General features: G+C 31.6%; 1 protein-coding gene across 14 annotated transcripts in view; it reads left to right on the forward strand.

Moving 5' to 3' along the window:
• The window catches only part of LOC145259886 (signal transducer and activator of transcription 5B-like), a 347,875-nt gene that overhangs the window by 210,217 nt on the left and 121,431 nt on the right, over positions 1-16,227 (forward strand). For all 14 annotated transcript variants that reach the window (XM_080117775.1, XM_080117776.1, XM_080117774.1 and 11 more), the window contains 3 exons: positions 7,708-7,800; positions 9,970-10,056; positions 10,578-10,671. In XM_080117775.1, the coding sequence (XP_079973901.1) occupies positions 7,708-7,800; positions 9,970-10,056; positions 10,578-10,671 (274 nt within the window). The remainder of the gene's footprint in view (positions 1-7,707; positions 7,801-9,969; positions 10,057-10,577; positions 10,672-16,227) is intronic.

Raw genomic sequence — 16,227 nt, forward strand, 5'->3', positions numbered from 1 at the left:
AATGGGTATCAAACACCCTCTTAAAAAAAAACAAAAAAACTTGCTTAATTCTATGTCTAATCCGAGGTATGAGTGGCAAGCCTCCTCCTAAAACCTTTAGCCTTAACAATAACGCTAAGTACAAGTGGCAGAGCTCTCCACTAAACAAACTTCCTCTGTAAGCTCATATAAGCGTTAAAAATAAAAAACATAAAAAACGTTTAAAGAAAGTGCACATGATTAATCTCCCATAAAAAAATAAATTGGTCAACTGTCCTAAAACGCTAGAATCGTCTTGAAATGGTGAATTATTTTACATTTATATGAAACCAACCCCCACTCTAAATTCTAAAATTGTTTTTGTTTTGTTTCTATCAAGTCTTCAGAATGTTCACATAATTTTCCTTAGCCCTGTCATTAACCCAAAGTCAGAGTGGCAACCTCCCCACCTTCTCATAATTGCACAAAGACCCTCTTAAAACCATGCATAATCGCCTTTTAGAAAACAAACAAGCAAACAAAAAAAAACACGCAGGATTTATCTATCATTGGAAAAAGAGGGTGGGGTAACTGCCCTAAAACGCTTGAATGATTCAAAATGGGAAATCATTTTACATAAAATTCTAAAATAATTTTTTTTTATCTTTTATTAAAGTTTTTCAAGTTGTTCACATGCAATTGTCTATAAAGGTAGAATCACATATTTTGGAGAGGTGGTCAGATGGGGGAGGGGTAACAGAAGGTATTAATCTACAATAATACCAAAGAAATATTGCAATATATTCATTTTTAACCAATCCTAGATTTCGATTTCAGTTTTTGGTCCATAAAATGCATTACAACTAAACTTTGAGTTCTCTAACTTCTTTTCTTTTAATGAATACATGGCATTTTTAAGCAATTGCAGCATATTTACATGCATTTACTGCAGATTATTTGGAAACCATTCATTTCTGTAGCATATTCAGATTCCTTGCACAAAAATACACTTATATGGCAAATTTCATTGCTTAGTCTTGTGTTTTAACAAACATATAGCATTTTTACTGAAAAAGAATGTGACAAAAAATGTGACAAAATGCATAATGGTCTTAAAGAGGGGGGAAATATCCAAACACGCAGGGCATAAAAATAGTCATAACTTCCTTGATTTTAATTGGATTTAAAAAATTGAAAAAGATTCTTAGCTTATCAAGCTCTTTCTATATATACCAATATTGAAATATTTTAAGGCATTTAAATTTTTTCATGTGTATTGCTACTAATCCTATGAGATATAACCGTTAGCACATCTGCTGTAGATCTTGTAGAGCGGAAACCATATTGCATGTCACTAAGAAGGTTCTTTCTGTTGAGGTGGTTGACTACTTCTTTATTTAATATGGATTTCAACAACTTACTCATCACACACAGAAGACTTATTAGTCTGTACTGAGAGGGAGATGACTTTTCGCCTGAATTCTTAAATACAGGGAATACTGAAGAGGTTTTCCAGGGTGTTGGAAAGTAATTCTCCTTAAGGCAACGCTTAAACAGGTTTGTAAGTATGGGGGCGAGTTCTGGTTGAAGCTTTTTCAACACTATAACTGGAATGCTGTCGGGGCTAGTTGCTTTACTGGAATCAAGGTTCTTGATTAGCTTGGCGACCTCACGCACAGATGTTGCATAGCGTGTTGTCTGTTATAGGAGGAAATACAGGGAGTTGATGGCCTTCGTCGTTTAGGGTAGAATTAGCTGCAAAGTTCTTGGCAAATAGTCTGGCCTTGTCTGATGCAGATGAGATGACCTCAGGTCCATTGATGATGGTTAGAACAGAACGCACACTTCTGTTCAGGATCCTGTTTGCTATTTGCCAAAACTGGTGGGAGCCAAGCCGGTGCTCAGCTACTTTGGGTTTAACAGACTGAGCATATAGCTCTCTTGTATTTTTTATTACTCTTTTACAGTGATTGCTGGCAGTCCTGAAAGCAGCTTTAGTCTCAGTACATCTATTACGTTGGTAGCTATGGAAAAAGTGATTTCTGTGCACGATGGCAGCAGCACATATTGGGGAGAGCCCTGGCTGGCTGTTAGGTTTTTGTTTGAATTTTTTGGATTGTATGAATCGGTGTATACCTACAATTAACCATTCGTTCAAGTCTGATACTATAGAGGACACATTCTTTTTAAACATGGAATGCAGAGATAGATCAGATATGAATGTACGGAAGCTATCCCGGTCAGCCATAGAGTATCAATATACAGTACGGTGGAGAGGTATGTCTGAAGACTTATTACATTTCATTTTTATCTTAACTGATACAACTGAGTGGTCGGAAGATCCCAGAGGAGATAGAACGGAACATGAACATAGCTCAGGAGAAGTTGTGAGAAAAAGGTCTAGAAGGCTTGCATACTGACCGGTAGTATCAGGCATACTGGTGGGTTTGTGAACAATCTGAGTGAGGTCATAAGCAATGGCAAAATCATGACAGAACCTCCCCTCATCATCTGTCTTATTTGAGTGGTTCAACCATTCCACATTATGGACATGGAAGTCACCACAAATATGAATGTTAGCTGAAGGATGAGCAGACAGTATGTGGTCAATTTTCTCAGGTATACTCTTACAGATAGTAACCCCACTGTTGTGGGGCCAATAGAGGGCAAATATAAATGCAATGGTGTAAGCTAGGGCAACCTGGAAGCACATATAAGGTAAATTAGGGTGTTCTCTGGAGATATCCCTACCACATGGAAAGCCATCTTTAATGTAGGCACACACTCCATGCCCATGGTGATCTTGGGTGTCAGATTTAGATTTTAAGATATCTTGATCTACTTAAAGTTTCATTATTATAATCCTTATAAAAAATATTCACATTTTGTGATAACCTGAATATTATTTTTGATATACACTTAGAATGATTTGATTTACAATCTACATAGAATTGTGTTTGATTCGGTTTGTGATACAGTTCATAAGTATTTTTGTTAAGATTTAGAGTTATATCTATAAAATTCACTATTTTAAAATTGCAGTCTACTGTTATCTTTTACTTAAGTTCAGTAAAAAATATTTTTATTTTTTTCTAGTTTTTTCTATTATTTGATTGCTTGAATTAACTAAAAATAATGCATTATCTCTATATAGCCCCCATTTAAATGCAACTTTTTTGCACATTTCTACCAGGTCAGTTACTTAAACTTAGTCCGGAAAGCCTATGCTCATATCAAAGTGATTCTCTCTATCCTTCCTTGTCCATAATTCATCATATTAAGGTTTTCCTTGCTAGTTTTATAATCTCTATTTCGAATTTAGTTACATCTGTTTCACTTTTCCCTAATTTTAGTGCTTTCTCGAATAATTCAGGAGCTATAGAAGCATAATGAGTCAATATCAAACATAATGAATTTACTGTTTTGAGTTTTAGGAATTTTCTGAAACCAATCTATCACCTCCCAGAAGAAATCTAAAGGTTATATTGTATTTTAGATTTTAAAGTGGGTATAATCCTGTCTAATATTATTTTTACTAATATTACCACACGGTGTAATTAATCTAATGCTAGGTTTATTGTTGAAGTCAAGTTTGTGATCTCCCAACAAAAACCGAGTGTTAAGGGGTGTATATACTTCTATTTTATCCTGAATGTTCAGTTTTTTCACATATTCATAGAGCTAACAAGTTTATTCTGTAAATATCCTCTTCTGTTGGCTTTTTATATTTTTTATTTAGTTCACCCAAAATAAGTTTATTCTGTAAATATCCTCTTCTGTTGGCTTTTTATATTTTTTATTTAGTTCACCCAAAATAAGTTTATTCTGTAAATATCCTCTTCTGTTGGCTTTTTATATTTTTTATTTAGTTCACCCAAAATAAGTTTATTCTGTAAATATCCTCTTCTGTTGGCTTTTTATATTTTTTATTTAGTTCACCCAAAATAAGTTTATTCTGTAAATATCCTCTTCTGTTGGCTTTTTATATTTTTTATTTAGTTCACCCAAAATAAGTTTATTCTGTAAATATCCTCTTCTGTTGGCTTTTTATATTTTTTATTTAGTTCACCCAAAATAAGTTTATTCTGTAAATATCCTCTTCTGTTGGCTTTTTATATTTTTTATTTAGTTCACCCAAAATAAGTTTATTCTGTAAATATCCTCTTCTGTTGGCTTTTTATATTTTTTATTTAGTTCACCCAAAATAAGTTTATTCTGTAAATATCCTCTTCTGTTGGCTTTTTATATTTTTTATTTAGTTCACCCAAAATAAGTTTATTCTGTAAATATCCTCTTCTGTTGGCTTTTTATATTTTTTATTTAGTTCACCCAAAATAAGTTTATTCTGTAAATATCCTCTTCTGTTGGCTTTTTATATTTTTTATTTAGTTCACCCAAAATAAGTTTATTATATGTTTCAAGGTCCATACTATATATGTTCATTGTTTTATCTGCTAGAGCTATAATGTTCAGATTGTTTATTATTTTTTGAATACCTTATTTATGTATTTTTGTTTTAAAGTTATTTTATATATACTATTTTGAAAAAATGTAGTTTTTATTAATTTTTCCCCCCTACTGAAATGTATATCAAATTTGAATCAGAATATTGTAGTATATTATAGCAAAGTTTCATATAATTTAATTTCCTAGTTTCATGTAATTATCACTTTAAAATAGTAATACACACCGACGAAAAAACGCTTTGGATAATCACAGATTTCAAGGTAGTTCTACTAAAATAGCCATATTTTTTAAACCAAAGCACTTCAAGTCTTCAAATTACTACTGTTTTGTTCGGAAATGAATATACTTTCAAATGAATTAATAAATATGAATGTACATTATATATTTTAAGAGTTTTAAGCAAATAAAGTGATAAAAATGTGAACGTCATAAAATGGCGTTTTCGGTAAGGTTTTGTAATGACCCCCCCTGTTTTCTAAAGGTCCGTACCGTGATTGTATAAAGAATTTTGTCATGAAATTTGGGAACCAATCAGAAGAGGTGTTAATCTTAATACTGTCAAGTGTCCGAAATATTTTTGACCATTTCTTTTTTTGTCGTGTTAAAAATAAGACTTTAATATGACGAGTATCGAACATTTTGAAAAAAAAATTCTCCGGACACCCACTAGTAAGTAAATAAATCTTTTTACTATCTTTATCAATTAAAAGTATTATTTTATGTTGAGTAGGACCGCAGTAATTGATAATTTAAAAGGACCTACCCGAAAAAAAAAAATCGTTTCTATTTCTCGAATTTGCTCAAATGAAGTTAGTATTACTAGAAGCAGCAGCAGCTCCAGCCTGTAGAATCAGCGATAGCACAGTGTAAACAACACGCGTTCTTTAATTTTTATTCAAGAACGAATTAAGAAAACATGAAAATATGAATATAAATGTTCTTATATGTTTAATTAGAGCTATTTTGTTATCAGAATAACATTAGTTTAGAACTATTCGGTTTTCAGAATGTATAATAACAACAATCCCAACCAATTCGGCATTATGAATCTGTTGCAATTTCTCACATTTCTCGTCAAATTTAAAAACATGGTTAAAAAAACAAAATAAACTTTTGTAGATATATAGCTTGCATGCACTTTTATTCTTTAAATTAGTTTTGAACAGTGAATTAAAACAATGTTTTACTGCGAACAGCCACAAATGTTTTTTTATCAAAATCAAAATAAGTATCAAAATCTCGTTTATACATAGATTTGAAAAAGTTGTCAAAAAACAAATATATAACAAATAAATGTTATCAAAGGCAAGATAAGTTACTTCTCTACCTAACTGGATAATTTTCTAGTGTTTTTATTTAATGTAACATGTTTATTCAGCTCGAAAAACGTACAGTGTTTACCGATGTATTGGAAAATTAAAAATGGCGCCCGGCCCGACTCTCTTTGACACGGTAAGTTTGAGAAAAGGAGTTAAAAATAAAAAACAACTATACAAAATACTGTTAAAAACTCACCGAACATATGTCAGCCTATGTCACGGTAACATATATTGAGCGAGTTTCTAGCAGTATTTTGTCTAGTTTTTTATTTTTAACTCTTTTCCCCAAACTTACCGTTTCAAGAGAGTCGGGCGCCATTTTAAATTTTCCAAAACATCGGTAAACACTGTTTTCAAGCTGAATAAACATGTTACATTAAATAAAAACACTAAAAAATTATCCAGTTAGGTAGAAAAGTAACTTGCTTTTGATAACATTTATTTGTTATATATTTGTTTTTTTGACAACTTTTTCGAATCTATGTGTATAGTAATACAAACCATCTTAAAACTACACATAATCATTATAAAAAAAAAAAAAAGCATGCATATTTTCCCATAGAAAAAAAAACAGTTAACTGCCCTAAAATGCTAGAATGACCTGTAATAGGAAATTATTTTACATTCAATTCTAAAATAATTTGTTTATCTTTCATTAAAGTTTTTCATGGCATTTTATACATAATTGCCTAAAAAGGTAGAATCACATTTTGGAGGGGTGGTCAGAAGGAGTTGAGTGGGGTTAAACAGAAGGTGTTAATCTACAATAATACCAAAGAAATATTGCAATATATTCATTTTTAAATGGTCTTATGTTTAGATTTAAGTTTTTTGTACATAAAGCACATTACAATTCAACTTTGAGTTCTCCAACTTCTTTTCTGTTTATGGATACATGGCATTTTTAAGGAATTGCAGCATATTTATGCACATTTACTGCAGATTATTTGGAAACCATGAACTTTTGGATATTTTCAGTTGCATATTCTGATTCCTTGTACAAAAATACACTTATATGGTAAATTTCATTTCTTAGTCTTGTGTTTTAACAAAGATATGACATTATTACTGAAAAAGTAGTGTAAAAAATGTGACGAAACGCATATGGTCTTAAAGAGGAAAAAATATCCAAACGTGTGAGGCACAAAAATAGCCATAACTTCCTTAATTTTAATCAGATTTTAAAAAGTTAAAAAGATTCTTTCTTAGCTCATCAAGCTCTTTCTATACATACCAATATTGAAATATTTCAAGCTATTTCAATTTTTTCATGTGTATTGCTATTTAAAATCAGTACAAAATATAATCAGGAATTTTTGGAAATTGTTACTTTCATCTAATCTTCACTAGATATGTATTACTATAGAATTACTATATATTATTTTGTCTATTATTATAGAATTACTTTTTTGTTATGTGTATTATTATAGAATTACTGTATATTTTTTTGGTAAACCAAGATAAGAATTGTGGTCCAAATTATCAATCCTCACCCCAAAAAATAGAATTGAAATATGTTTTTTTTACTTCACAAATTTTGAAAAAAATGAAGTGTTTGTTGAAAAAAAAAATTATTCTTGATTCGTCTTAAAAATGTCAATGTCAGGTTTTAGTTTGAATATTGAACTATTGTGTTCGTCCCAATGGCTTCCTTTTATATGATAATAGCTGAACACTTATTTTAAGATCAACCAATCCTCCATCTTGTACATTACACTAGAAGTATTCTGTTTTTTCTTTCATCAGTTTAAGAACTACTAAAGTATTGTTGACAGTTAGTAAAGATCTCTACTCTCTGCTTTTGTTTTTATAAACATTCTAGCGATGGTTTAATTGAGAAACATTTTTTTAGAGTTCCATGTATTTTCTAAAATTTAATTTTTAATATTTTTCTTTTGTATAAATGTGTTATCCATTTTTATTGGAATCCAAATAATTCTATGCATTTCTGTCTTTTTTGTAGAAACTTTATAACAATGATTCGTTTAAGTTCATTAGAGTTGTCAAAAAATGTTTGGCCATGGAACAGACTTTGGTTGAATGCCATAAAGGACAGGTAATTTCATTGTTATTATATATCAGCTGGCTTTGTTAACTCACTATCGCTTTGCAAAATTTGCTTCTTTAACCAAAAATGTTGTAAAGTAACATTTCATTTATAATTTTTTTATAAATATGAGACAAAATCTATATTTATATTATTTATCTTTTGAATAAGACTGGAAAGATATGAATAGAAAGAAGACATCAATTTGCCTGAGTGATGCGATAATTTGCAATATATTCATAAAGTAACCCATCATTTCTATCATTCTCAGCCTTTTTCTGTTTTGTTTGGAACCCTTTTCTTATACAGTGTCTTTCACTCTCATTTCTCTCACTTGTTATACTAAAACTAAAAGTAAGAATAGTCTGTTATTTATATCACCAGAAGGAAATATTACAAATAGTAATACTATTTAACTTGTAGCAAGGTAGAGTGAGAGAGAGAATAAAAATGACTAATTTTGTCTTTTATTGAAAAAATTAACTGACTGTTCTAACTCACTTTTTCCTTATTCAAACAATACAACCTGAACTCAGTGGGTGTTCCAATGGGTCACAAAGCTTGTTTATTATTTATAGAAATGAATACGACCTGATCTTGGTCAGATACCACCATGTTCACACACAGACACTATTTTGTCATTCCAGAATGATAATTTTGGCATCAATTGATGTGGCATCTCCAAACTTTTGGTGATCATCCTCAAATATGCAAATCAAATCCATGTTTTAGAAGAGGCTCTGCAACATGGGTCAAAACGTTTTCATCTGCCACACTGTGTTTTCTTTTAGTCAAGAAACATGAACCAGTGTTTCCTGGATAGCTCACCAATTGGTGTAAGACAGGCACACGAAGAACAAAAACACCAAATGATGAAATCAAAAACACAACAGCACCTTTGATTTGTGTTTAAGATATGTATTCTCCTTCAAACTTGTATATACAAGAACTGAGTTTTTTTCATGGATAGAAGGAATTAGTATCATTGTCTCTGAATACTTTGGTGCTCTTTAACTTGTGACAATCAATACAAAAACGTTTTTACTCCAGATTTTCAGATCGTAGGTGGATAGGGTGTGACTTCTAGTCTCATCTCAAAAATTCTGTCAAAACTGATAAGCTTGCTTTATGCAACACTTTATATAGTCAGGCCAGATCATTTGGCATTACTATCTGTTCTTACCTCAACTAGCGCACTATCTGGTTGTTGGTTACTTTGACTCCTCCTTTAGAACAGGATTAGTTACACCAATCTTCATTCTCTGCAGTTATTCAATTTATATTTAAATTATTATAATACAAATAAATACATTTTTCTTTTAAAGGAATTTTATTTTACATTTTAATATTTATACTATTTTTGTAGGCATTTTAACTTTTCACTTTTTAATTTTTGATTTGTAATTTGAAAAATCGACCTTGTGTATTGCCTCCCCACACCTTAACCTGTGTAACAGTGGCTCCAATGCAAGCACATAAAGCAGGAGTAATGGTAGACAGCCGTGATGTACCAATTAGAAGATGCCAACAGATGTTGAGCATTTTTTGTTGACCACTGTACCACTGCCATTGGCGTGCAGTACAGCATAGAGATCCATTTGTAGAAGTTGGGTTTAAAAACAGCAGTTTCTAAAACATGCCCGGAAGTGATGGCCAACCCTGTCAAAAGCTTTGGAATAATCTAAGTTGATCAGCATGGCTTCTACGTCATCTTTTATCCCTTCCTCTAGGGTTGTATGGATCAGGTGCAAGTTATTCTGAATTATTTTAGCTTTATTTGATTTTAGTTATAGTTATCACAATTTGATTCAATTTCATGATAGAAATGATACCAGAATAATTAACTTTAACTTTTAAAAGATAAAAAGGAAAAAATATAAAATTTAAAAAGTTTAAATAATTTTATGGCAAATTCTTTTAAATATATCATTGTATTATCTTTCTAAATATGCAAATATTTTCTTACAGGAAAGTGAGAGAAAGGATAAAATGGAGGAAGTAAAAAGACTTCCAAGCAACACCGGATAGATACAGTTATATTAAGATTTGTTTGGCCATTCCTTACACTATTCATTCTTCTTGCTATATGACATTTTCTTGAAAATAAATGTTTAAAACTTATTTGATGAAATTGATTGAAATAAAAAAAAAAAAATTAATGAAAATTCTCTTTTGTAGAATACATTTTCCCCACCACCAAGTTTTATTTCTGATAAAAACAGTGAAAGAAACAAAATATTCATCAAACTGAAGCAGATGACACAGGTAAATCTCTTTAATCTTTTGTGATTTTGGATTTTGGCAAACCCACTTTGGCATACATAGCTAAATCATAATAATGTTATATAAAAAGAGAATTTTTTAAAAATTATTCTTTTTTCTAAGACTTTCGAGATTACACACCATATCACAAACTATAGATCTGATCTTGTTGACGAACGTGTTTGCATGGTTGGCACTATTTTGAATAAGAGTTAGGCCACATCATCAAAAACATTATTTTGTAAAGTCATATGAAAACTTTTGAATACCAAATAATTTTATATAAATTGTTATTAAATAAGTATGCCAAAAGTTATATAAAGAAAATGATTTAACAAGAAATTCTCCAACATTATTTTGTGTTCTAAAATTTTTCAAATAACTTCACAAAATAATGTTTTCAATCATGTGACCAAACTTTTTAATAAAAGTAAAAATTATTTTTAGGTATAGAAAAAATATTAGAGATATTAAAGTGTTTCCATATAGTATTGCAAAATATCTTTTTGTTTCTATTTCTACAGCAAACAGCTGCTGATGTTCAAAACCTTCAACAGATACAGGAATCTTTCATTTTGCAATATCAGAATTATAATGTATCAACTGAGAAATTGAAAGGTAATTTTTATTTTGTCCAAATAAATTTTTTTTGCATGAATTTATTTATTTAAAAAAATTCTTACACTCTAAAAAAAAATTTTTGTCCAAATAAATTTTTTTTGCATGAATTTATTTATTTAAAAAAATTCTTACATTCTAAAAAAAACTTTTTGTCCAAATAAATTTTTTTTTGCATGAATTTATTTATTTAAAAAAATTCTTACACTCTAAAAAAAAATTTTTGGTTAAAATTTTTTTTTTTTACATGATGGTCACCACTTATCAAGGCCCGCAGGCCACTCGGGGATAAGGGTTATTGTGTGTACAGTAATCAATGGGATAGTATCGTAGTAATCGTTAGTAATGGAGATTTGATAAAGTGTCTTACTTCAGGGGGCGGTTCATCAGGAATTTGTTTATGTTGGAATTGAAGAAATCCAAGTTGTAGTCAGGTGGGAAACAGGCAAACAGAAGAGAGTTCCACAGACGTGCACTTTTAAGAAAGAAGCTTTGTTCATGGAATCTACGTTTTAATTTAGTCACAGCTAAAGAATGGGGAAAATTATTGACAGTGGTTTCAACTAGACGAGTGTTTATCATGAAAGATTAGCGAGGAGAGACGAGAGATTGGAGCTCAGACGAGCACTTGCCATGGAAATAATGATAAAAAAAGACAGGCTCACAACATCTTTTCTATGTGAGAAAGGTTGCAGGGAAGGGAAAAGGACATCTCCCACTAAACCACAAAGTCTATTTTGTACTCTGTCAAGGTAGGATAGGCTGTTTTTAGCAGCTCCTGCCCAGATGTGGCAGCAGTACTCCATCCTTGGACATACTTGGCTTTTATATAGAGAATTGTAACAGCAGTGAGATATCTTCTTGAGTGGTAGAAGGATCCCACCATTTTCCCAGCGACCTTGGCAACAGACCTGATGTACGTGTTCCATTTCAGATCAGGAGTAAAGGTCAAACCCAGAAGCTTGTCAAAACATGGAGCCTCCCTAAGACGAGAGCCATTCATTTCAATTGATGCCAGATGGGGATCAGAGCGTTGATGATGTAAAGATAGAAGCTTGGTTTTAGATGCATTAAAAGTAATCAGCCACCTCTTCCCCCATTGCACCACACGCTCAAGATCAGAGGAGCGAGAATCAGAGAGAACTTTGTCATTTACAGCCTTTGATATGTTTCCATAGATGGTTGTGTCATCAGCATAGATATCAACGAATGATTTAAGTATGTGTTTTGGGAGATCATTGATGTAGATCAGGAAGAAAGTTGAGCCCAGGATGGACCCCTGAGGGACTCCAGCATTAATACTCTGGGCCTCTGATTTCTGCCCATCTTATGAGCCTATCAGAGAGAAATGATTTAATAATTGAGAAAACATTTCTAGTTATACCGTAGCTGGAAATCTTGTGAAGTAGGCCCTTATACCATACCTTATCAAAGGCCTTTGATATGTCAAGAGCAATTACCCTAGAAAGAAAGCCTTTGTCAAGAGATTCACTAATCCTATGTGATATAACCGTTAGCACATCTGCTGTAGATCGAGCAGAACGGAAACCATATTGCATGTCACTAAGAAGGTTCTTTCTGCTGAGGTGGTTGACTACTTCTCTATTTAATATAGATTCCAGCAACTTACTCATGATACACAGAAGACTTATTGATCTGTACTGAGAAGATGACTTATCACCTGAATTCTTAAATACAGGGAATACTGAAGAGGTTTTCCAGGGTGTTGGGAAGCACTTCTCCTTAAGACAACGCTTAAACAGTTTTGTAAGTATGGGGGCAAGTTCTGGTTGAAGCTTTTTCAAGACTATAATTGGAATACCATCAGGGCCAGTTGCTTTACTGGAATCAAGGTTCTTGATTAGCTTGGCGACCTCACGCACAGATGTTGCATAGCGTGTTGTCTGTTATAGGAGGAAATACAGGGAGTTGATGGCCTTCGTCGTTTAGGGTAGAATTAGCTGCAAAGTTCTTGGCAAATAGTCTGGCCTTGTCTGATGCAGATGAGATGACCTCAGGTCCATTGATGATGGTTAGAACAGAACGCACACTTCTGTTCAGGATCCTGCTATTTACCTTTGAATTTAACAGACTGAGCATATAGCTCTCTTGCATTTTTTATTACTCTTTTACAGTGGTTGCTGGCAGTCCTGAAAGCTGCTTTAGTCTCAGTACATCTATTACGTTGGTAGCTATGGAAAAAGTGATTTCTGTGTACGATGGCAGCATCACATCCTGGGGAGAGCCCTGGCTGGCTGTTAGGGTTTTGTTTGAATTTTTTGGATTGTATGAATCGGTCTATGCCTACAATTAACCATTCGTTCAAGTCTGATACTATAGAGGACACATTCTTTTTAAACATGGAATGCAGAGGTAGATCAGATATGAATGTACGGAAGCTATCCCAGTCAGTCATAGAGTATCAATATACAATAGGGTGGAGAGATACGTCTGAAGACTTATTACATTTCATTTTTATCTTAACTGATACAACTGAGTGGTCGGAAGATCCCAGAGGAGATAGAACAGAACACGAACATAGCTCAGGAGAAGTTGTGAGAAAAAGGTCTAGAAGGCTTGCATACTGACCGGTAGTATCGGGCACACTGGTGGGCTCGTGAACAATCTGAGTGGGATCTTAGTCAATGGCAAAATCATGACAGAACATCCCCTCATCATCTGTCTTATTTCAGTCGGTCAGCCATTCCACATTATGGACATGGAAGTCACTGCAAATATGAATGTTAGCTGAAGGATGAGCAGACAGTATGTGGTCAATTTTCTTAGATATACTCTTAAAGATAGTAACTCCGCTATTGTGGGGGATATAGAGGACAAATATAAATGCGGTGGTGTAAGCAAGTGCTACCTGGAAGCACATATAAGGTAAATTAGGGTGTTCTCTGGAGATATCTCTAGCACACGGAAAGACATCTTTAATGTAGGCACATATTCCATACTCATGGCGATCTTGGGTGTAAGATTTAGATGTCAAGTTAGAGTATCCTTTAATTATGAACTCATCTATGGAAGTGGACGGCCCTATGCCAGTTTCACTTAGAAAGAATATGTCTGGTTGTCATCTTAAAAATCTCTTACACTCTTACAATATAAATAAAAATTTTGGCATGAATTTATTTATTTCTAAAAACTCTTACATTCTTACAATGTAAATAAAAATTTTGACATGAATTTATTTATTTCCAAAAACTCTTACACTTTTACAATGTAAATAAAAAATTTTGGCGTGTCAATATCCTACAATCACCATCCACATTTAAAAACTACCCAAAATCACCTTCCTGCACATTTAGCATATGAAGTTATTTTGTCAGGTTTTTATAGTCAGGCTCAAATAGGAATCTGTCGGACATATTGATACTGGAATTTTTCCCTTCACTATCAAGCATATTTTCTTTTACTTTAATTTTTTTGTAAAATATCCCAAGAAAATGTTAGAATACAAACATTTTCCATTACTCAACAAAACAATTTAAAAACAACTTATACTGAGCTCTCTTCCTTGAATTTGTTATATATACAGGGTAGAACGATAAAACTATCACCCTAGAAAAGACGACATGATTCCATTTCTGTTTTATAAAACCTGTTTTTTTTTTCTTTATTGTATACCATCAACTGGACAACTGGAAAATTTAATAAATAAAAGACAAAAGGTGGTTCAGAATTGTTTGCATATAATCTATCCCAGCTAAAACCATATTTAGTTAATGTAAATAAAGGATTTATATATATATACTGAGTTTTATTTGGAAAAAAAAGGAGAAATTGAAATATAAAGTTAAAATGACTCAATTGAATTAACAAAATATTATAATAGCATGATTGGTGCCAAACATTTAATTATTGTAGTTAAAATTCATAAAATTAAACAAGTAAGTAGTTGAGAATAAGTAGTGTATTTACAAACAAATGTAAATATAATGCAATTCTGAATTTTTGAGATGATTGTGTTATGTTGATTAATTGGACTATTATTCTCATCTTGGGTGTTATTAGCACAATGTTTCGGTCACTGCAACCTGCGACCTTCCTCGGGTGTTGAACTAAGGAAAAGAGGGTTAGCTCTGCATTACAAAAATTCGAACTGTGGGTTTGTATTGTGTTTTTTAAAAAAAAACAAAAATATGTGTGGGTATCGATCCTCTGTTTCGTAAAACCTTTTTTTTCACTAATATCAATTAGTATAGATATCCCGAAAAATTGAGTCATAGGAAATCCTTTAAAAAATATCTTAGTGACCCTTGAGATTGAACTTTCTTTATGCTCTACAGACTCACTCTCAAATCCATGGTTCGAACTGTAATGCAGAGCCAACCCTCTGTTTCCTAGTAGAGAAAAAGAAGCATGTTTTCTACACTCGAAGAAGGTCGCAGGTTAAGCGACCGAAACGTTGTGCTAATAACACCCAAGATGAGAATAATAGTCCGCTTAACATAACACAAGCAAAGTGAATATAAATTTGATATATTCGAGAACATTACATTATGAGAAAAATAACTGCTAAAAATACAGGGTAGGGCAGAGCAACTTGCTTATTTGAAATATCAATTCAAAGACAAGTAATGCAGGTATAATGTAATTCTGTTAACTGCAACTAGTATAAGATTTCAATTTTATTTTTATCTGTTGCTTATTTGAAATACCTGAATTATTTAAATTAGCAACTTGCTCTGGTCCACCCTGTATTTTATAATTAACAGACATACAACTTCGGTGTAGATAAGTTGAAATCTGTGAGTATGGTTAGTTTTAAAGTGTAAGGGAAATAATTAAGTATATTTTTAATGTAGAGTAATGTCCCTTAGACTGAATTTGAAAAATATCTATTCGGGTATATGAGTATATATATTTGAATAAAATTATATTTTTAATATAAATATTTATACCTTGTATTATTATGTTAACACCCAACAAATTTTAAGTTTATAGGGAAAATAATTAACAATAACAATAACGTATTGTAAATAGGTTTTTAAAGAAGTAATGAGTTTCTTATAAAAAACCCAAAGACACTCATTGCAGATATAATGCCAGTTAACATAATACAGACAATAACTAATATTTTTTTTAGAATAAAATAAATTTTTAGTGTAAATTAAAACCATATGGCAACATTATTTAATCAATAAATAAAAACTATAATTTGAATAGCTTTTTACTTAAATCCAAAACGATTGCAAAAACAAAACATGCAATGTTAATTATTCGACAAAAATTGTTTCGGATTTATGAGGTTATGTCCAATTTATGTCTTTTCTTTTAAAGTAAAGAATTTCTGTTTTCTGATTAGTCTATGCTAGAAGAGATTCCGTATTGAAATACACATATAATTGGATGACAATTCAGCTACATTCCAACAACATGTCAAAATTTCCATGTGTTTTTACAGCAACTGTTTTGTTACATAAAAACAATGAATTATTAGGTTGACAAGAAACTCTCTCTCTCTCTCTCTATATATATATATATATATATATATATATATTGTAATACATTTATTAAAATGTATAATAAATTATTTTATTGATTTTT

This window comes from Euprymna scolopes, chromosome 35, assembly GCF_053919585.1.
Source record: "Euprymna scolopes isolate OS-2025 chromosome 35, ASM5391958v1, whole genome shotgun sequence".
In the NCBI taxonomy this organism is placed as follows: domain Eukaryota; kingdom Metazoa; phylum Mollusca; class Cephalopoda; order Sepiida; family Sepiolidae; genus Euprymna; species Euprymna scolopes.